This window comes from Cataglyphis hispanica, chromosome 3 (genome assembly GCF_021464435.1).
Source record: "Cataglyphis hispanica isolate Lineage 1 chromosome 3, ULB_Chis1_1.0, whole genome shotgun sequence".
NCBI classification, from domain to species: domain Eukaryota; kingdom Metazoa; phylum Arthropoda; class Insecta; order Hymenoptera; family Formicidae; genus Cataglyphis; species Cataglyphis hispanica.
The window spans coordinates 3,058,804-3,082,766 of NC_065956.1; the positions used below are offsets into that span (position 1 = coordinate 3,058,804).

General features: G+C 33.7%; 1 protein-coding gene across 3 annotated transcripts in view; it reads left to right on the plus strand.

The window, feature by feature from the left end:
* The window catches only part of LOC126848300 (breast cancer anti-estrogen resistance protein 1), a 61,280-nt gene extending 37,328 nt beyond the window's left edge, over positions 1-23,952 (plus strand). For 2 of the 3 annotated variants that reach the window (XM_050589087.1, XM_050589088.1), the window contains 7 exons: positions 2,398-2,547; positions 16,157-16,286; positions 16,978-17,284; positions 17,620-17,966; positions 18,302-18,594; positions 19,072-19,428; positions 20,296-21,743. In XM_050589087.1, the coding sequence (XP_050445044.1) occupies positions 2,398-2,547; positions 16,157-16,286; positions 16,978-17,284; positions 17,620-17,966; positions 18,302-18,594; positions 19,072-19,428; positions 20,296-20,583 (1,872 nt within the window). In that variant the 3' untranslated portion in view covers positions 20,584-21,743. Of the gene's footprint in view, positions 1-2,397; positions 2,548-16,156; positions 16,287-16,977; positions 17,285-17,619; positions 17,967-18,301; positions 18,595-19,071; positions 19,429-20,295; positions 21,744-21,850 lie in introns of those variants that run through there. The other variant, XR_007687243.1, reaches the window with a different exon arrangement.
* The last annotated feature ends 11 nt before the right edge of the window (positions 23,953-23,963 follow it).

Consider the following 23,963-nt stretch of genomic DNA (forward strand, 5'->3'; position numbering starts at 1 on the left):
AAAATATATTTATTAAATTCAAAACATTTAATTATATTAATTATATTAATAAAATAAACATCCAGCATTACACTATCTGTTGTTGTTTCGACAATTATTTTAATTTTATAGTTTCTTGCAGCTTATTTTTTCAGTTGAATGGAAAATCAATATTTTTTACGTATTTTCTTTTTGTAAATTTTACTATTATATTATTATTGTTTTCAATATTTTTATAATATATGCATTTTTCAAACATATTTTACGTTATTATCTCTCGAGTACTAAGTTTTGCTCTATTAATTTAGACTTTTCTTTTGGCACATGATATATATTCCGTTCAACAAATGAATTTATATCCAGCGGTAATTAAGCTGTCTACGTTTTCCACAAGTCTCACGTGCACGCGACTACTTATGCATTCCTGTATAATGCATAAAGGCCAATGCACCAAGAGCTTTAAGGTTCTCAAGGTATGACGAGGCAATATATTATTATGGCGGAAATAGGATTAACGACCATGCATTTTGCAGTTACGGTCGATCTACCAACTATAGTTACGATGCATCAGTATTGTAAATATTGTTGGAAGTAAAATTTAGAGTTCCAGAGATAATAAAGTTAAAGACGTTAGTACAAAACATATGTTATAAATAAATGAATTGAAAAAATAATGTAGTAATAATATGACAGTAAAGTTAACATAAAAAAATTATAAAAAATTGCGTTATTAATTGGGGATATCTTTCGAAAAATTGCTAGACTTTTTCATAGACCATAATATTTTACGATGAAGATAAAACAATTATTTATTTCCTATTTATAAATGCTGAGCTAATATCGAACACCTCGCATAATTATCATCCAGCTGATCGATTAATTCGTGTATTATAAATTTTGGAGTTATTTCCGCGTTCGACGTATGTATATGCGTGCCTCGATCTCGGATAACCTCCTTGTAAACGTTGATCGTATCGAACCGCTTTTCCTGAAAACGACTTTCATCTGTCGAAACACTCATCTCGTCGCTGCTGCCGACACACATGCGACCTGTTTGAACACATATGTGCGGTGGTAATTGAGAATGGAGGCGACGCCGCGTGGGTGGAAAGGCGATTGAACGATACGGTCTCCTGATCTTTATTGGAAAGCTAGGAACTTGTGACGTCGTCAGAATAATCTAATAGTAGAGGCATTGACCGAACTTGGCGTGTGGATTTTATGAATGGTATGATGCGGAATGTTGACGTGTAACGTCGATATTTTTTTTTCTTCTCGCGAAAGAATCATACGCGACTGTAGACATTACAATTATTTGATTAGAAATCAAACTTAGTTCTATTGACAGCGCGTATAGCATGTAGTGGGTCGAAATAATTGTGAAAACTGTCATTACATATATTGTTATTACTTGTATTATTTTAGCGTGCTTTATTTCAGATTTATATAAATATAAGAAGATCGACAACATTGGCGAAAAATTACGAGAATCGCTAATTTTTGAAATCAAAGATAGATCAAAAATATTCAAATTTATATCTATTTATATTTATTATAATTCAGATGTATATCGCTTTGCAAATTCTTTCGTACATTTCTTTATATTTTTTTTCTTGTTGCAAACTTTATTGTAAGATCCGCAATCCCAACGGATATCATATAGATTCGAGATTTTCGGGTTAACACGTTCGCAATGTTAATGTCATTCCACCGAAACCGCGTACGAAAGGCTCGTACCTCTTGAGATTTATGAGTTACAACTTTGCAGTACTCTGGAGACGCTGCGAGGTAAACGAATGAGTTACGCGGTATGCATCTCATAGTGGCAACGCTCGTTTCTCAAGGCACGTTGTAAGGGAGGGTGTAATGTTTATTTTCGTCTCGATTTCACAGAATTAGACAAACTCGCGAAGCGTTCACAGACGCCTAATTGGAGCCTTCCATTTTGGAGGGTCGAATGCGAGGTCTACAATTGGGTCTAAGAGCTACCGTACTTTTTATAAGTTAAGATTTATAAATTAAAAATAAATCGACAAATTAAAAATGTATAATGCATAGAATATCATAATAATTTAACATTTCTATTTGACATTAAAAAGTTGTAACCAACTGGCTCTCTTATACAAGCCTATTCAGTAGATCTTATAATGTAAGCTCTATATGTAATCAAAATAAAAATACAGAAATGTGATTATATATAAATACATTAATAATAATAAAACTAAAATTAATATTATCCATTTTGCATCAAAGCGTTACTACAATATGAAGGAAAAAATGCAATTTTCTTTAAGACATGCTGGCAGACACATACGCGATTAAAAATTTATTCGAAGCAGTCTCAAACTATGTATTGTTACTGCTGTTTGTTAGCTGTGTTGTGTGTGTGTTGTTACATTATATTTTTTTCTGTCCTAGGGCATCTGTCCAGGAAATCGATTGAGACTTCTGGTTGGTCAATACGATACGGGGGGTTGTTTGATCGGCAGCAGAGCCGACCTAACTATTTCCGAGGATGGCATACAAAGACACGGGAAAAGGCGTAGCTGGCACGTGCAGCCCAATAGGGTAAGTTATTTGAAGCTATCTTTAAAAATCGCATTTTCAGTTTCTATTTTTTTAAATATACATATCGCATTTTGAAGCTATTATTAAACCTCTGAAAAGAAAGTAGATCTTATGTTGCTGCACGTTTTATATTGCTGATTATTAACCTCCGTTCGCGAACTAGTATTTATTATTACAAGTTTATAGTACTCGGTCTTGGAACAGACAAACTAGAACGATGTACAAAAAATATGTAGGAAGTAGTGTACTTATAAATGCGAAACTAGCTTAATTGCCAGAAATTTACCTAATTACAAAAGAAATATGAGCGTGAAAGATTTTTATACATACACCATTAATAATGGAAATAGCATAACGTATGTCCATCAAGGCATGTCTTAATCAGAGATCACAATAAACAACTATGCCATTCTGTTCGTTTACGAATATTTAAATGCGGATTTTTTACGCCCACAATCGGGAATTCCGGGAGAATGGATTGCACGAACGCATGAATACGCTCCGCGATTATAATTCTTTCGTGCCGTACATTTGAATAACATTTTATTGGCTCTACTGCGACAGCTGGCTTCTCGAATTAATATGTCCGTGATCTGAAAAGGCGCACGAGGACGTACTCCCTATCGATCGATCATTTGTAAACGCAACTACGGACAGGGTTTCTCAAACACGTGATATATATTATACCCGATCAATCAGGAATTTGTGTTTTTTTGAGGAATTGTTATATAAGATAATTGTTATATAATATAAAGAAGATAATCTACTTTATTAATTAACTGTATTTATTTATGTCACAATGTATTACAAATCTTTTTAAGTAATGGCTTGTTATGTGGAATGAAATTAATTAATTGGAATTGTTAATTAGATTGAAATTTTTTTTTAGACTATTACCGAAAAAAAGGATTTTTTTTAATTCAAACAAATATAAATTCCATTAATAGAGAACGGAGAGATAATGAAGGGCAAGGAGAATTAGTTGATCCATTAAAAATGTAAATCATCAATAATGCGATGAATTGATTTTATCGTATAAGTGTTCATGTACGGATATCCTTGATTTTTAGCAAATTATAATTCATCCGATCTTCTATGAATATGATATAGTCAATTGTCTACCAGAATATCTGGCAGCTAATAAAACCGCAAATATTTCTATTTTTAATTTTTCTATTTGAACAATTATACGGTTTATTTGTCTGTCGTGGTTTGGGAAACCCTGCGTCACAGAATTGACAATAGCGTTCAGGCGAGGGCTTATTGTGCAGGCGACCTTTTACGCCCCCACGGGATCTGTCAAAATCAGCTGACTGCCACTTGGTTCGTTCGGCTCTTCCGGACACCAACGCTGCCGTTGCTGCGTATCCGATTGTCGCGGTTTAATATCTGCCACTGACATAAATTCAATGAAATAAATATGACAAGCGCGATCGATTAGAGCGTTGAATTTATTTGTGTCGTCACAATGAAAATAATTATCTTGATTGAAAATAATGTTGATTTTTTTTTAAATTGGCAAAACGCATAGCAGTGACAATAATAAAAAAGTATAATAATATTATTACTGAAGTCCGCGTTAATATAATTTACTATATAACGTACAAGCAATTCCAGAAAAATAATTAAAAATTGAAAAATTATTTGACTTTTTTCCTCTCTTTTAAATTTCAACTCTCACAAAAAAGTATTTATTTAAATTGAGTTACGTTACATTCGTCCAACAAAATTTCAATCTTTTTCAACTTAAATTTCTTTTAGCTTATTTTTTATTTAATTATAAACTTTGTAATTATATTTAAATTCAAAATATTAAACATTTTAATCTTATTTTAATGTATTTGAATTTGTGGAATATAATTTTTATTATTTTTGCCAAATGTTTTCAATATGTTTCTCTCAAACCATCTCTGTTGGGAGATTTGGTCTGGTCTTTTGCGAGCAGCAATATATTTCGGGCGCTTCGAAAATGGTTGGTTTCTTGTTGGTGTTGGCAGTTTCTCGAGCTCTTCTTGTTTCCTGGCCGATCTGCGAGGACTTTTTGCACTGCACGGTCTTGACAGGCGAACATCCGGACGCGACGTCCCGGTGTCATCGTACGCGTGATGCACGTGCGCGCATCTCTGCGATAGAAATACGACTTTGTTGTCGTCGTCGTCGCAGGGTCAACGTAACGCGAATGAGCTTTTCTACTACGTCACACGCGGGTGATTGCACTAGAAAACCAGCATTCGTAGGTGACGCGGGACGTGTCAGATTTGATTGTCTACAGTTGGGTTCACATTGCTTCCAATATATGCCACGTATTCTTTTTCATTTCTCTTTCCTTATTTTTCTTTTTTACATTGCTTTTTTTTTACAAAAATGAAAATATCGTATGACTATGTGAAAGCAAAAATTAGTACAGTAAAATCTGAAATTTTAATATACAAGTTTGCAAAATATAAAATCCCCTGTAAAAATATTGATCATATAAATGTACATCAAATCTCTTCTTTATTTTTTACATAAGCATATCGATAGAAAATACATTTCAAACTTTTCAAAAAAAAAATAAATAAATAAATAAATAAATTTGGTCGAATAATAGAAATTTCACATATTCGAATAAATTAATCAAAACAAAATGAAATGAAAATTTAAATATAAATACAATTATAATCGAAAATTGTTTCCGTGAATGCAAATTTTTCCATCGTTCCGCTCAAAAATACGATACGCGACAGTGCTTCGGGAGTGCGTCACGCGAGACGCCGCGGTATCATTGACCGGTATCACCAACTTTTACGGAACTATCCCGATCCCTTCATGCTTCCTATACCCGATGTATCGGTAGCATACCGTGCCATCGCATCCTGGAACGATTTACGAGAATCCGGTCCTACTGAGTGCCCCACAAGGAGCCACCTTTTCTGGCACGAAGGTCCACGGATATCCTTATATGTCCGTCGGTTCCAGACAATGTCCACTCTGTGATGCCGCTATTCTCTTCTGTTCGTCGTCTTTTTTGCGATGTGAATACGTATGCACGCAAGACACATCTGCGCGCGCGCGCGCGCATACACAAAGTGAGGTCCCCGGAGTCATCTCGATGGAATGTCTAGGGCGGTTAGACTCAAAGAAGAGCGGGCGCGTTTCATCGTGTATATCCACGAGTCTCTTCCTCGGTTGCATACCCTCTTCCTTCTTTCGCCGACTACTCCTCAACTTCCCAGAATAGCTCGTGATGCACGTTTTTACGCGTTAGATCTGGGATAGGCCGGATGCTTTTCCCCTCACTTGCATCAGTTTGAATCGTTACGCGAAATAATGATACTAAACTAGTAACAAAAAAGAACTTTATTCAAATCCTGTAATAAAAAAATCAATAATAAAAAATAAAAAATTAATATGATGGAGAAAATTTTATACATATAGTGTTAATTTTATCGTTTTAAAAAATTTTCGATTTTTTTTTTTATAATTTTTTAAGTCAGCTTTAAGCAGCATTTTGGATCAGTTATATTAGACATTTTTTATACTTTAGAAAAATAAAACTAATATGTGTGACGGTATTTATTTAATGAGTGATTACAATTTAATCGAAAAATAAATATTGTTATAATCTGTTTATTTTTGTAAAATTACAAGTTGAATATTTTTTGCATTAATTTGTTTTATATGGAAAATTGCGTTATTAATTGTTTGGAAACAAGATATGTAGCAGCTGAGCAACTATATGTTTGTCGATATGTTCCAAGTATTTAAATTCGCGGAGACACAAAAGGAGAAATACGAGCGTACACGACATAGGCGAAAGGAGCTTCGTGTGCACCATGTGATGTTAACTAGAATAACCAGATCGTGGCACATTCGCCTTTTCTCTCTCGATTTGTAACAGCAAGTCAGTAACGTATGCAGTGCGAGTCTGCATACTCAATGCGCGACAAGTGCAGCTCGCATTTCCGCATAGGTCGCAAACTGCAAGTGTGATTTGGACATTTTATTATCTATTTTTCGACATTTTAGTTTCTATTTTATTATCAATTTTTATTAAAATTAACTTCAATCAATTAATTATCAAGAATATTTCGAGAGTATAACGTATTCGATAACGATAACGCTTAATAAAGTTTATTTATGTAAATGTGTGATAAATCAAATTTGTTGGTAATTTGCTTAAAAATTTGCAAGAAAAAAATGTGCATTGTTATCTTAAGAATAAATTTTTCTTATAGTTTTACATTGAATTATTTGAAAGTATATCTTACACGACTTACTAATAAGATAATATATCTGCAGCGCCTTTCAACTAAATTTATTATGCACATACATAAAAGTTAAAATTGATTTAAAAAACAAATAATAAAAAATACCTAAAATTGATTTTAACAAAATAATAAAAAAATGATTTTAACAAGATAATAAAAAAATCTAAAATTAATTTTAATAAAATAATAACAAAAATCTGAAGTGTCTAAGGGAACAAAATGATTTCTGTGCTCTGGGTGCAAATACTTCTTGAGACTATTATAAACGACGGCGAGTAGGCAAACTGTACTGTCTGAAAATGGCATGGAAAGACAAGGAGAACTGACAGGATAGCGGAACAGTAGACAGGTTTTACGCGACAGAGAAACTGAGGAAGATAGACTCGGTCGAGACGGGAGTTGTCTAAATGTGGGCTGAGTTGTCTTTAACCGCTGGTATCAATGAACTGTCAAACGCGTGGGATTATTCACTGGTTCTTGATGCTGGCAAATTTCCGATACTAGATACTAATCCATCCACGTATCATTTTTACAATATTTGCTGTGTGAATAAAATATAAAGCTACTTTATTTGATTATCTCCAATTTTGTGTAGCTCTTATAAGGTTGGATCTACAATAAATGTAGTAAGCTTTAAGAAATTGATAAATCATAATTAAATGTGAGAGGAATAATCGAATATGATTGGTTAATTTTCTATGGTTTAAAGCTTATACTATTGTAGACACTTATCATTCATAAGACATTTGGTTTAACCCTAATCAATTATCTAATCAATTGTTAATTATTTTATTTGACACTTTCGAAAAAATTGTAATTTAAATTTTTTATTATATAAATTTTTTTTTTTTTTTTGTTTAATGCGAAGATGTACGTATTATTATTTTCTTAAATTGTTTAATTGTTTAAATGATGGAGCAGCTAAATACATAATACAAGCAATAATACAAAATCTCGTTAATGTTGAATAGAAAAGGAGAGAAATCTTAAAGAAAAAATTGAAAAGGAATATCGCGAGAATACACATATACGTTAGATTCAAAGACCCATCTTTGAAAATGATACTCTGTGTCCTATTTAATGTTTTCAAAAAATCGCGTCAAGATTACGTACTATCTCTTCATTGCATTTATGAGACACCAAACTTGTTCAACTTCATTTCTATAACTTTTTTATCCCGTATTTCTGAAAACGATTACATGTAAACAGGCTGCTCTGTGTGTGTTTTAAAGGAACTATATTTAAAGAAAATATTTTTTTTAATTCACCGAGAAAAACATTTCAAAAGATTTTCAGAAAAAAATTCTTAGGAAGGAACGCCACAAATCCATATACTCGTTAAATTTAAAAACTTACTTTTTACGAAGGGAAACGATACTTCTCGCTTTCTTTCATAATGGTCCGCGGGAAACGCGTCAAAGTCACGCCTCAGCTTTTTATGACACGCTAATTTCTTCATCCTCGTTAACTTTTTTATCTAAATCTCTGCAAAAAAATTATTAGATAAATTATTCTACTTATTTGCAAATAAAAAAAGCAGAAAACTTATGCAGTTCTAATAGAGACGATGAATTTTAATTTAATTATATTTATTAGTTGTAAAGAGTTATTTATCTGAAACAAAAGCTTTAAAAAACAAAATCTATATAATTGTATTTTTGCATAATTGCAATCATTGTATTAAAATCTTCTAATTTCTATATTCTAATTAATCGGCATTTACTATATTTATGAGTTCTCTTTTATGACATAATAATTAATAACGTAGATATTGTACATGTATATCGAGCTTGATGGATTGATCGATTAATTTATATTGACATTATTATTTTCTTGAAAACGAATGTTTCGGTTATTTGATACATTTTCGAAAGATTCAGAGAGAAGCGTCACGAGCTCTGTGATACTCATTAAATTTAAAGATCTGCTGGAAAAGCGAGAGATTTGCTTCTTGTTATGTTTCATAATAGCTTCCGCTATAAAACCGACAAAGTCACGCATCAACTCTTGTCATGTCATTCGATGTATATGTTGTGGTTTTCGTCACTCGTTTTCAACTTTCCGAAGGAAAGGGCTTCCCCTCTCGACGGCCTGCAAACAGTTTCCCCTCTCTCTGTCCACGGTCAGATTTCCGCTCGTCGTACAGTTTCCCCGCTCGATGTTAATTTCCCTCTCACCCAAGGGCGCGTTTGCTTCCGCCGACACGTGACCGGAGACCGCTCGAGAGATCGTCGTTGCAGTCGCTTCTCGCGTGATTCCACCTTCCGTTTACCGAGAAAAGCCTATTTACACGAGTCATTAGGGGGGTCTCTTCGAGTCGTCGGCGACTTTATTGTGATCCTCTCTGGCCTCGGCAATTATTCACACAATGATTAGCAACAATTTTTGAAGAAAAAAAAGAGTGAGAGATTTTTCTTATAAGAAAATATCTTTTATGAAAAATATATCTTTTTAATAAGAAAGTTAAAACTTTATAAAATTCTTAATACCTTGTTATTCGACTTCTGTAATTATTAATAATTAATATTACCATAGTTATTCTATTTTGTGTTACTTTATGATAAGAATATCGCGAAAAGTAATCTAGATTCGAAACTAACTGGCCTCAATGCCGTAGCGCGGGATTATCTGTGAATTCATAACGCGAGATGAAATGAGAAATCCAATTTCATTTCACGGCACGCCCATCGCGGAGTAACAAACTTAAATCACTTGCGTTAGAATGCTTTCGAGTGATTTCAAGCGATCGAAGCAGAAGCCGCGACGGGCTTACTCGCTTCTTCTTCATCGTCGAGAGGACCGTCCGGGCCATTTATTAAAGAGACAATAAGTGATGTTATCTCGCGTAATAAACCGGCGCGCGCATATACCATCGTCCCGATTCTAAAAGATCCTATTTTATCCGTGTGCGATTTATGCATATAAATATCTCTCTTTCTCCAGCGGATGTTTATCGGCGCTTCGCGATCGGATTATTTATATTAGTATATACTTTGCCGCGAAATCCGCATCATTATTTATCACAATACAATAAATTTGAGTGATCTAGAGGGAATTAATCTATTTTTTGACATATTAGAAGTTTGCATTTTTGCATCATCATGTTGTGTAAGCATAAATAGTGAAATATTTTTCTCTGCAGCATGACTCAATCTAGTGTTTGGAATAGATAACAATTGTATACAATAGTAAACAATATGAATTACAAGCCAGTTACATAGTTTCTATATTTTGCTCGCTCTTTTTAATGAAAATATAAAAGTTTAATCAATAATTATTTTATATTATTTTATATTAAACTCCAGTTTTGTTATATGATAATTTTATATATAATAGATCTCATAATGAAAAAAAAAAAAATTACAAAAGAATAGGAAATGATAAAAATTCAATCAAACTGCGATCCAAGTTAAATCAGGTGAAAATGTATTATTATTTGTTTTGCACAAGCTTTGCTTTTACGCGTAAATATTTTTTTTTTTCTCCGCACATTATATTCCATTTATACGTTTCCAGATGAAAGTGCATTCAAAGTTTTATACAAGTTTCACACAACTTCATAAGCGGCGGTTTAATGTGATTACGACTGCACCGACGCTTATATTCGAAAAGTTATCGTAGCTATACGGCTGGTTGTTGCACGCGAACTTATTCATTAATGTGAATGCAGTTATTATCGAAATTTGCCGTGGCATTTATCGAATAATATGCCATGAATTTAGGTAAAGTTAACGCACGTGTATATGTTTATTGTTAGATCTTTGCACGAAACACATAACTTCAAACAAATGGTTTGATATAATGCGGTCATATCTTATACAAGGGATTCCTGAAAAAGTCTCGCTTAAGATTACACAAAATATCCAAAATACGTTTTCTCATAGAAGTAAATTAATGTTTTTTTACCGGAATATGTTTTGATCAATTTTTTTAAATTGATACTTTTTTTATTATATATTTATTATATATATTTTATTTTAAGTTTGCATAAGATCCGACAGAAATATATCTCAAACTTCTTTTCCACGATGATCTTTTCCTTTTAATGGTACCGAATGCGTAAGTCATTCCCTCCGTCGTGCTTAAAAATCCTTATCGCGGCCTGAGACAAACCGAAAGTCCTGCTTCCATAAGAGGTGGAAAGCCTCCTTCCGTGTTTCCATGGAAACCGTCTTTCTATCTCCCCTAACATTTTCTTTCTCCTTCTCTTTCCTTCTATTTCTCCCTTTCTGCCATTCTCTTTCTATCCCTATCAGGAGCGGATATACATGGAAACTAATGAACTAAATTTAGTAATTTTTTTAGTGGTATTTATTAATCTTTTTTTAAATTATATTTTGTACAATCTGTACATATATAGTTATGACGGTATATTTTAAATTTATATAATTTATATATATTTATCACAGAAATTTATTTTTTATGATTAATTAATTTACATTTATTAATTTTTCTAATTTTTTGGGAAATATTGATATTTGAGTTATAAAATTATTTGTACTTTTTTAAATTGAATAGCAAAATTTCCAAAAATTATTTCTTAATTCGATAAAATTATCATTTAGCTTAAATAAACAAGGCCTTCCTTTAACGAGGCTTTATATAACAATTTATAGATTTATAGCTTAAAAAGTTTTTACATAGTTAAAAAAAATATATTTCATTTACTTTTAAAACGTTCATATTTTCTAATATAATAAAAATTGTTCTCGTAAATATAAAAAATATTTTAATTATGAAACATAGGATACCAAATGCCCTACTTAGGGTCTCTGAAATTTTAAATCCGTCACTGTTTTACTCTCTCTCTTTCATACTCTGTTTCTCTGGCTTCCTCTCATACACCCTCGTAGTAGTAATACGCCTTTCACTGTTAGCGCCGCGACGCTCGGTATCGACCGAGGGTGTTACCCCCTGCTCCCCCACTCTCTAACTGTACTCCGTCGCCATCCCCTCTGTTTGGTTCCGGTACACCCTCGCGTTGCACGAGCGCTCTCAACTTTCCAACACCCTTCCCCGCTTTTGCACTCCCCTCTACTACGCCTCCACTACGATAGTACTATTCGATTCATAATAACACAAAGAACACGCGATAGCGCGTATTCGCGTGCAGCCTTAATTCACGAATTAAACCATTCGCCACCGCTCTGCTTCTTTTACGATACTCTGTTGGCCTGTTCTATATTTTACATATTATGACTAAATATTATTGTACATATTCTACACATTAATTAAAAATTAAAATGTAATGAATGTATTAAAATTCGGATATTTGAGCATTTTTAATGCGCTTTTTGTAGATTTAAATTTTTATCAAATTATCATTGGTTTAAATAAATACAGATTTTCTATATTAATTTATTCAATGGATACATATATTCTCCGATGATTTTTTACGTGAAAAAAATTATTGACTGAAAAGATTACTTTTCATAATTTTTATTTCTTTTTCCAATATCTTTTAACTAATTGTAAGATTGGTTTAATTTGCGAGATTTAGTAAAGAAATATATTACAAAAATATTGTACAAGATAAGATATATGTAGATCAAAAGCAAGCATAAAAATGTTATTTTGAATTATTTCACCTGTAATCAATGACGATCCAATCTTTAAAATCCTGAATCACATAATTAATTTTCGAGAGAAACATATTTTTATTTAAAAGAACGTTTTTGAGATTGAGAAAAAAACTGTTGTTAACTTGATTAAATTTGCCCATCTAATTACTATTTCTTTGTATTTCTTTAATTGAAATATTTAAGGCAAATACAATATATTAAATCTAACATGACATATAATTGACTTAAACACTTAAATATTTCAATTAAAGAATTACAAAAAAAATAGTAATTAATTGGACGAATTTAGTCAAGTGAACTTTTTTTCTCAGTGCATGAATTCTTTCTATATGTATTAATCGTACAACAAAAATAGCTAGAGACATATAAAAATAGTTCACTAAAAATATAAAACATTTGTTGAATTAGAAATATGAATCTGAAAGGATACATATAACTAACTTTGCGTGATTAGATTTTTTAAACATTACTTTCATGAATTTTCGCTAATTTGCCATTTAAATAACTGGTTTCTTAGTTTCATCTTCGCTCGAAAGTGCTCGTAAGTTGTGGGGAGTAATCTCAACTTTGTCGCATAAGAGGCGAGTTATAATCAAGAGTGACTTATGGCATAATTAGCACATTTCCCAGTTTCGAGTAACGGCCGCCTTCTTGCGACGAGTGCTCACTCGCAAGAAGGAATCCGTGTTCGCGAAGCAGGCAATTAGTGCGGAGAATTGTTCTTTTGATGGAAAGATTTCCATCGGGTTATCTCCACGTCTGAATTCTAAAATTTTGAATATTTAAGCTCAGAACTTGATCTCTTTAATCTTACCATTCTCTTGTGCAACTTGACGAAAAAGCTTTTAAGCCAGTCCCTAACCGTATATAATTCAAAACTTTAACAAGGTAAAAGCTCTCTGAGTATTAATAATTGAAATCATCAAAAGGAGTTATTCCTTTACACGATATTTACGTCTGTGTGTGACTGGCGTATCATTTCATTCTAGCTACTAAATCAAAGAAATTGCTTCGAGATAAACTGAGGCAAGTTTACGCAGCAATTTACTTTGTTCCGCAAAATATTCCATATCAGATGTTTCAGATTTTAGAGATTTAAGACATATATTTTTAAAAACAAAACGACTAACTTTACACATAACATTAATATTAAAATTCTTTATAAATATATACATATAAAAATATGTTGGAAATAAAAATTTTTTATAGTTAAAATTAATGCATTTAAATGCATTTAACTCTGAAAACATTATTTTTATGCATAATATTATGAGTTTTCTTTAGTAAATGAAATTCATTTATTAAATAAATAGAGAGCAAATGTTGATACATGGGAAAAAGCACGTATCTTATTTAGAACAAAAATCCCAAAAATGCGGAAAAATACTTTTCTGCAATGTATATTATAATGTATATTCGCCTTGCTCGATACTTGGCAACCAAATATTGAAACAAATCACTTCGGATTTCTTGCAAGCGCGCCCGATGGGCGAATTAAATGAGGTCGAAATGATTTATCGGTGTGGTTGGCTGGAAGATGTGAGGCACTATATTATTCGATGGGTGGGTCACCTGCCTATAACCATAAGAAATGACCCAAATTCGCGCCGCATCTTCCTGCCAACTCCCTGGACAGTGTATATCAAGGTTTCTGCATACGTAACTCTCCTCGTCCTCCTTTCGAGAATGCGCGATATAAGTTTTTACCGATCGAAAACTTTCAGTCGTATAAGCAAAAGTCCCGATTGTTCCACTTCGGCAACGCGAAACTGGCCATCGAGGGCAAATTGCAGATTACTCTTGGTCGCGCGAGCTTTACGACGAAGTTCGTAAACGAGATTGCTTTTATGCACAGGGCGTGCCCGTCGTTTCTTCTATCTATCTATCTATCTAATGTTACAATGCGTCCACATAATTTCTCTCTTTACATGTATATTTTGTAATCTTGCGTAAACCTACGACGGATTTTCTTTCAAAGTGTGCTTTGATAAAAATGATAAAAACATGATAGCTTCTTTTTGCGATGATAAAGATATATGTATTATTACATTTTTTTTTTTACAGAACTATTTGGCGCATTTTCAAGATATATAAAATAAAGTATTTATAAATAATATGTCTATAAAGTTTAATTTTTTTTTTTATTTAACTTAATTTTATTAATTTTATTTAACTGCATTCTTAAGTATGGGCTTTACCTATGATTATAAATATTTATTAGTCTGCTTTCTCTCTCTGCGCGGTGAAAAAAATAACCGATATTGCAAACTTCTGTTTACTCTATGAGAGAAAGTTCTCGACTGCTACCGTTCGTATATTGAGATATGGAAAAAAAGTACGGGCAAAAGCGTAGCTCGCTTAAGCGTAACGCAAGGGTTGCTGGGCTTCTATTATTGCAAAACAGCGGTCGATGAGTTCTCGAGATTACGCTCTCCTGGGAGAGATATTACTCTTCCTTTTCCTTTTGTATTTACTTACTCGCCCCCACGAATTCTATGTTCACGTTTTATCAGCGAAATTACACTTTCTCAACGGTTCAACGCTCGAAGTATGTACAAGCTTGATTTAATCGCTAATTACGTATCTAATTGGTGATGAGATTATTAAAATTTGCTTATCACTTCGGCGAATTATTTCATTAATTTTCAAGAATAAAGATATGATTTTAGACAATTTTATTTAAATTTTAATTCAAACTAGAAAGACTTTGTAAAACACACAGAAAGAAATAATATTAAATTAAATTTTAATACAAAGGAAGATTATATTATTTTCTTACATGAAATAGTGCATTGATCATCGAATGCATTTTTATCAAATGTTCTGCATTCTTTGCGGAATAAATTATGGAAGTTTACGGTGTGCTTCCCCCGAAAGAACAGCGCTCTTTCGCCGATAGGGAATCGAAATTCCACTTTTTGCCGAGTCCTCCTCGTAGGAAACTCAATTAGCGATCTTGTAGAATTAATCCCCAGCTGCAGGAGGCTGCATTCAAACGAGGTCCTCGAGGTTACATCACCCTTGGCGGAAAGAGTAACGGAGCTGATTGGCGTTCGCGCAAATAACTTCGTTACAAGTTCCGTCACGAGTGCGGTTCACGTGGATTTAGCTCCTGCGGTGTCTATCGAATCAGTTTCCGCTATCTTTTTCTTTTTTTTTTTCCAACTCAATTATCGGAAAACCCTGGAAAACCTTTGTCGCTTCTATGATAAAATTTACACGTGAATATAAAACAAGTGTTTTTAATTTATAAAGATGTAGATAATTTACTAAAAAAAGGCATACAATTGTAATTTTAAATGTTTATTTTTTATCATGTAACGCTCATAAATTCAATTACAGATATATTGAAATAGTTAATCTATTAATAATAATATTTTTATCTATGTATTTCTTTTTCCAATTATTGCTTCATTTTAAATTTCTGATAACAAAATTTATATTTTAATACAAATTCTTGAAAATATAATTATACGTTTATTATTCTCAAGAAAACTATTAAATATTAAGTGATGTATCAAACTTTATTATTAGTAAAATTTTTAACTTGTATTTGACATTTATTGTCTAAAGTAATTTAGATGTAACTATTCAGTTTTTTGAAAGTTGAGTTAGTTTGATGAATTAAATTTACTGTCACAGGAAGGTTTACCGCTGCATTCATAGAGTTAGCAAGGTACGATAAAAAATGGCCAACTATAACGTGGCTGGAAGACACAGAACACAGACTCTGCTAATTAATCTGGATATAATTAATTGTTGCTTTTGATTATGCAGGTTGTTACGCCGCAGAAGTGCGGGGACGTCTACCTGTACGACCTCCCAGCCAGTCGGGGAAGTCCTGCGCCGCCCTCCAGACACGACTCACCCCTTAACTCGACGAACAATGAGCATTCGCACAATACAGGTACGTATTATTCACAAACTAAACATGCCGTCTGTAATTGAATGGTCGTTGTGATGAAGCCGTCTGCTAAAGTTTATTCATTAATTGAAATATTGGTTTATTTCGCGAAAAAAACTGCGATAGAATTTTTGGCTAGTTTATCGGTGAATGTGAAATTTTTAATTAAAATCACAGATGTACAATTTCTATTATTTTACACATTTTTTTGACAGTTTTAAATATAATTTTGAAATATATTTTTCTCATCTTTAACATTTATTATTTTCAAATATTTAGTATCCGTGTGATTTAAATGATCAAAATTCAGTCAAATTTTACAGCTTATATACAGGATATTTTTTTTGCAAAATATACAATTACTTTTGAGAATAAAAATATATATAAATTTTATACAAAATAAAAATTCTTTCTCTCGAGTATTGAATCTTTTTTTTATAAATTTTATATTGATAAAATCATCTATTTATTTAGCACCATAAATGTAGTCTTTTATTATCACACTTTCGCTAAATATATAATAGATCCCGTTGTTCGTCGAACAAAGAGCTCCTGGGGACTTGTAGTAGAAATCTTACGAAACACTCCATTAAACACGCTCGAACAAGTTAGCTCACGAACACCCGGGAGACCTGATCCGAGAGAAATTTCTCTTCACCCCTTTTGTCAAATCGGCAAACTTCTACCTGCGCAGGGCGATATATCGGCAGCAGCAACAGCGCGCGGAATTCCGTCGACAACGGAGGTAGCGGCGATGCGAACGAGTGTTACGATGTACCGCCACGTGCGATCCCGGTGATATCGTCGCCGACGAGCAGCCCGAGCCCGGCCCCATCGTGCTATGACATCCCGAGGCCGCCCACATCCTGCACGCCTAACTCAAATTGCTCCGGCATCACCCCGTTGGATTGCTACGACGTGCCACGACCCCTGCAACCCCTCACACCCAGCAGCTCGGCCTCCAGTCTTACCAATGATGGATCCCTCAGTGGCTCGAACAGGTACGTTCGTTCGCATTTCGCGGACGAATTCCTCCCAAGTGTGGTGATTACAGGAATGCAAGTGATTTTTGCAGTGAGAGATACGAGAATCTTGGAAATTTACGTGCGTCCCAGAATCTAAAAGTTTTGGAATAAATTGAGAACTGAATAAAGTTTTAGAAATCCTGAGAAAAATATTCTAAAGATACGAAAATTATGGAACTATGAATAAAAAAATCTGAAGAATTCAAGATTCCAATTTCTCACACACAAAATTATCAATAATAAATTTAAAAAATTTTTAATATTTAATATCTTTTTGGCTGCGCCCACATGAATGATGTTCTGAATTCCAGATCGAGTTTGGCCGCTCCGGATTATGATGTACCTCGGCCACGTCTTCCAGTATCCTCGTTGCCGTCACGACACAACACTCCCATACCGAACACCCCGACGCCGCCGCCACCCTCGCAACAAATTTACGATGTACCAGTAAGCAAGGAGCTTCCGCTGGAGCTAGACTCTGCCCTGGAAGGTTTGCAGAGATTGCAGAACGAGGCGTCCGCCGCGATAGCAAGGTTACTGGGCTTCGTGAGCCCCGGCTGGAGAACGCCGCAGCGATTGGATGCCACCCTGATGGATCTGAGGCTGGCTGCTCTCAGACTCCGAACGTCTTTGCACGATCTAGCTGAATTCGCGGAAGGTGATTAATTACAGCTACGTTACTTTCATCGATTTAATATATCTTTAAAAAAATTCTTGGAAGATACCTTCATAATTTCAAATAAGATATATAGTGTCTTCATCACATGTTATAATTCTTCCAATTTTTGTTAATCTTATGAAATAATTCAAAAGATATAAATCACCCATAAATCTGCGCAGAAAAAAAAATTCGAAAGATAAATTATATTGTTATTATCTCTACAATTCTTCGAATTCACGACACAATTTTATCTACAATTTTTATAAAAACTTTTTAAAAATTATATTTATATATACATTGCTAAATTTTAAAAAATTGTATTTTGCACACAGGCACGCTAGGCAATGCAGGCAAAGCACCGGACAAAGGTCTAGCAACGAAATTACGACCACTAGTAAAAGCGCTTCGTGATTCCGACAAGCTCGTGCAGGAAGCCGCTACTGAATTGGACACGATGGAATGGGATGCGAGCAAGCTCTGCCGCGGCGGTGGCGATACACCAACACCTACTAACGGACCTCCGCCTTCGCTGCTACCGTCTGTACAGCCGGATCCCCTCGATCAGCTGATCGCGTGCGCCCGAGCGCTCACGGAAGATGTCCGTCAGGTTGCTAGTTTCATTCAGGTGAGCATCTTTCGCAGTCGTAATATATTTGTCACGGGTAATCACTTTCACAATCTCAAATGCAATGGATTCTAATCGAATCGCAATAACCCTGAAGAAAACATAGAATGAATTAATATAAATTGAAATGATTAATTAATATAAATGGAAAAATCAATCTTCAAACTTTTTTTTTTAGAATAATACATCACTTTGCCATGCAAATTCCGTACGGAATAAGAACGAATTCTTAAGTCTAAGTAGAGAATCAATATTTTAAGAATTGAAATGGCTAAACAAGAATATGAAGAAAAGGAAATAATTAGAAATCTAAATCTTTTTCAGAGATTAGGAATTGAAAAGTTTAGAAAATAAATTTTTCGCTCTTGTATAAGTTTTTCTACATTTCTTTTAGAAATAAATTATATATAGTTTTGATGACATTGATAAGAATCTTAAATCTTTGCTGCCAATGATAAAGAGGCTCTATGTATGCAGGGAAATTCTACGTTGCTTTTCAAACGAGCGTCGATCATTTCCACGGGTAGTAGCAACAATAGCGGCGCCGGGGAGGATTACGACTACGTGAATCTCGATTCGCGAGAGGTCGTGGCGAAACAGCGGGAAGAGCTACGAGCCTTGCTGCCGCAGGAGCTGCGCAGCAATTACGATCTGCTGGTATCCGAGGCGGACAATGCGACGATTCAGATGCCACCAACGACACCGACGCCCATGGATCCCAACGACAAGCAATTGTTGGCCTTCTATGCCGCACAGGTGATCACGCATGGCGCGCACCTGACTCACGCTATCGACGCTTTTCTGCAGACGGTCGAGCACAATCAACCACCCAAGGTGAGTTAAGTCGAAGTTCCTTGTAGTACTTATAGTGCCACCCACAGTGTATTTCTTCGCGTGAAAATATTTGAAGATATCGAGAGATTTATTCGAGATTGTTCGACGTTGATGACAAAATGACAGAGTGTCATTCTTGTCTCGACAAAATTTGAGATTAAATTATCTGTAGTCATCTTTTTTTAAACAATACCAGTAACGTATTAGAATACATTTCCAGATAATATAATTACAAAAGGCATTTATTGCTTGATAATATTGGCTAAAGCAATGCACAACATTTTATCATTAAGTTTCCGATAAAAATAGATTAGATTAAATCTGTTGTAATTATTTTAGAAATTTTTATAATTCGTAATATTTTTTATTTTCCAAGGGTATAATAAGCGCATTACGATGAAAGAATAGCGCTTAGTCTGAATATTATTTTTTCAATATATCTTGAAACGCATTAAATGGATATGTATATGAATCTCGATAACGATGATAGAAGAATAGATATCGGTATCAAGATACCTTAAATAAGCGCATGCTAATTGTATATTTTCATTACTTTTTCACGATGATCTCTTTTCCTTCACACATATATTGTAATCGCTATCGCGGTTATAGATAAACCGGTTAATAAAACAATGGAAAATTTGAAAAAAAAAACATCGGAGTTAAAAAAATTATTTTATCTAGATCATAAAATATATCAAATATAATTACAACTATGAATTTTAGCTTTAAATATTAATAACAAAAAAGTATTTTTTTTTTTTTTTAAGAATAAAAACGTCTCAACATAAAAAAATAAAATTGAGTTTACTAACTTGTAACGCACGTATAACAGAAAAAATAAATCTTAATAATATGAAATTACAGGTTTTTCTGGCTCACGGTAAATTCGTCGTGCTGAGTGCACACCGGCTAGTGCACATTGGTGACACGGTGCACCGAAACGTAACGCGAAACGACGTGCGTACACGTGTTTTGCAATGCGCGAACGCTCTGAACGAGGCGCTCGCGCAAACCGTGCAGAAGACGAAGCAGGCCGCCCAGTTCTTCCCGAGCGTTACCGCAGTCCAGGAAATGGTCGACAGCGTCGTCGATGTCTCACACCTCGCTAAGGATCTCAAAGTCGCCATGATACAGTCCGCTCAACAGCCTTGAAAATTTTTGTCGCAACGCAGTCGCGTAACTACAAGTTCCTTGAATTGAAATGCAATCTTTACGATTGATAATTCTTTTTTTTTGTTAAACTCTAAGATTGTCTGGAAGATTCAAACACGACGCATTTTAGAATTTACACCTTGCGATCGGATTTGATATCGATAATTGATAATTTGAAGACAACGCTCGAAGAATCATATATCGAATCTGTTGTGCACATTTTTTTTGTCAAGATTTTGAACAAACGTCGCTGATAACTTGCAACGCGTTCATAGGATGAATATTTTTTTCTTGTACAAAAATGGATCAAAAATATCTCAGGAAATTTTCAATGGTTCTTCAAGCGTTATATACGAGATGTGAATCGTTGATGATTGCTGTTATCTCGAGATTCAGCCATCATCAAAGAATACCATGAAGAATACAGGTGGTATTGAAGGCACTTGATATTTTTACCGAAAGAGAATGAGCATTAGAGCAAAAGAAGTTTGCTTGGGATCCTGATGACAGTATTTTTAATCCTAAACGGCGAAATAATCAAACGAGATGATCAGTATATATGCTTCATAAAGCAAAAACCAAATCTCTAGAACTCACACACCTCGTGTGTATAATACAGAGCTAATTATCCCTTTGCATTATATAAAAAAATTGTGGCCTAAAATAGAAACCTGCTACTGCCAAACCGGTATTTAGATCGTAAGCGAAGGAAGTCTTGGAAACGAGTGTCTTTGTAATGTACTCGAGAATATTAACGCATTGTAATCTTTCATAGAAAATATGTAGCCGTATCGTTCATCTAGACGTTTCAGGTAGACGTGTGGAGTATAACGAGAAGTTATAACAATAGCTTTCCGGCACGTGCGAAGCATTCCCGAAATGGGCTTCCACGAATTCGCGACTTGATAGGCACCGAGGTTATCCACTCGTATTGGAATGGAGCTCATTTCGGATACACGCCAACAACGTAAGCAGCTAAACGTGTTAGTGGTCTCATAGATGTACGTACATACAATATACAGTAGAACATACACATACGACAACATGTATTCATATCTCTCTTTTAGAGCTGAATTCATCGATGTCGGTTAACTATAATATTAGTTTCGCTGATCCTCTAGAACTAGATTTGAAAAAAATAAAAAAAAAAAACAGTAAAAGAATAAGTTAAGCTACAGTTAACTGATATTGCTATTAAAGACAACACGAAAGGTCGATATGAATACTAATGTCGAATTGAGGAACAACCGCGTTTCTGTTTTTCTAGTTCGATCGTATATTGGAAAATTGACACCAAGAGAAAGAAAATTCAATGCAGGGAACACACTTTGCACGCAGAGGCGAACTTATATTACTTGTTACAAACGATTCTTTTGGAGGACAACTTTAAACGAAAATTTTATACGAAGCTTTTACTGCTGGTTACTACTTACGAATTTTTCGAGCGCCCAGGCCTTTTTACCAGGCTCTTCCATAACAGCGAAAATTAGTCACGAGCGCACACCGTGAACCGCAATCAGCGGCGGATCGAATGAAGTATTATCATAAGAATTTGAACGGCAACTCTACGCGTATTCGTGAATTTCTTTTCTATAACGAAATCTTTTTTATAGAGCGAATTTTTATAGAATGATTTTTATTAATGCAGATTCGAGTTTTCTGTAGATTAACGCAAACAACGCAAATATCACGAGAATATCGTAAAGATTGTGTTATCATTTTATCTTCACATTTTGCATTTCTATATCATTATATGTTAATCCATTATATGATAAATCAGCCATAGAATTGCATTTTTGTAATTATCTAATCATCAAAACTGTCTTTTTTATATTTTAACATACAATTATAATTAATATATTTTTTTTTCATTAAACTATCACCAAGAGACTATAATTTATTTTTAAATATATAATTATCGAAGCTAAGAATACGTATATGATCCAATCGCTAATTTGCGGCGCAAGTTGTTTCGTTGGCATCCACATGCGAAAGTGTACTTAAAAATAACTTGCAACTAGTAGGATCCATTCAACATAATTCGCGAAACTATCCAACTTATTTATTGGAGTTCTATTGCGCCTCGATTAAATAATACTGGAAATACAATTGTGTGACTGTCACGCGATTATATGTATATTTCTAGCCGCATATTAAAATGTAATTGGCTGTTTTGTCGCAGCTTTAATGCTGATGAACATTTAATAGAATTCTTTTTTACTCCATGTGAGAATTTTCATCTTTCGACATTCTTCTTTCTCAATTAAAAGATTGTCGTAATTACTATTGTGACATAGATGAAGCGATTCTTTTTGAAAGCGCGACTTATGACATTGAGATATATTCTACAGTTTATTTTTTAGAAATTATATACCCAAGCATATCGCATATAGAAAAACATTTATACATGAACCTCGAGACCTGTATTATAATTTATTAGCGAAGCGTTTTTTGTAATATAATATACATGTGGCATAGATAGTTATGTAGAATATAGAACTGTATATTTCGAAGTTTATATGATAGTCGATAGGTGCTTATCATTCACGTTCAACTATCATATATTCAGGTATATCATGTCATTAACTATTAATAATTTCTCTTTTTTTAATGCAGACTGGCAAATGTTGTTTTATTCCCGCTAATGAAAACACAATTCGTCGTTTCCCTCTAATTTCCCTTTTGTACATTGTACCTGGATAATCCTTTCGCAGTAATTGTATTCTTGCGATCTTACATTTACGTATATATACACACACAACGGTATTTCATGTTATTATAAAGATAAATACTTATTATACTTACTGTACTACAAGCTACATATCGAGAGCGATTATTCTAACATAAGATTGAGATGAAAAAATTGGAAAAAAGGAACTCTCGATATAGCGTACGTGATATCGTTTTAGAGGAATTTATTACACATCGAAAACTCGGTTTATTATGCTTTCGGTAGTATAGTATAGTACGCGCGAAGATTCCTGCGTTTTATCATTGAAGATTTCTTCATGCTATTCAATGCAAAGCCGAGATGCGTTATAAACTAAATAATTGATTACGTTACGTTAAGAACACCTTATTTGTATATATACATAGATATATATTTATACATATTATATATTATATACATACATAACTATTCCTATTACAAAAACAGAGTATGTATACACACACCATGTGCGCAATAGTATGTCCGAGATGCAATAGTGGAATAAATCTGTTTGAATATCGTGCAATGTCAAAAATAATTTTTAAGCTAAAATATGCTTAAATAATCAAGAAGTATTTGAAAAAGAAAATATCTATCGAGAAACGTATTCATATAATTCGTATTCGATTGTAATATAAGTCAAAAGTGCGTAAACTGAATCCTAGCGTTC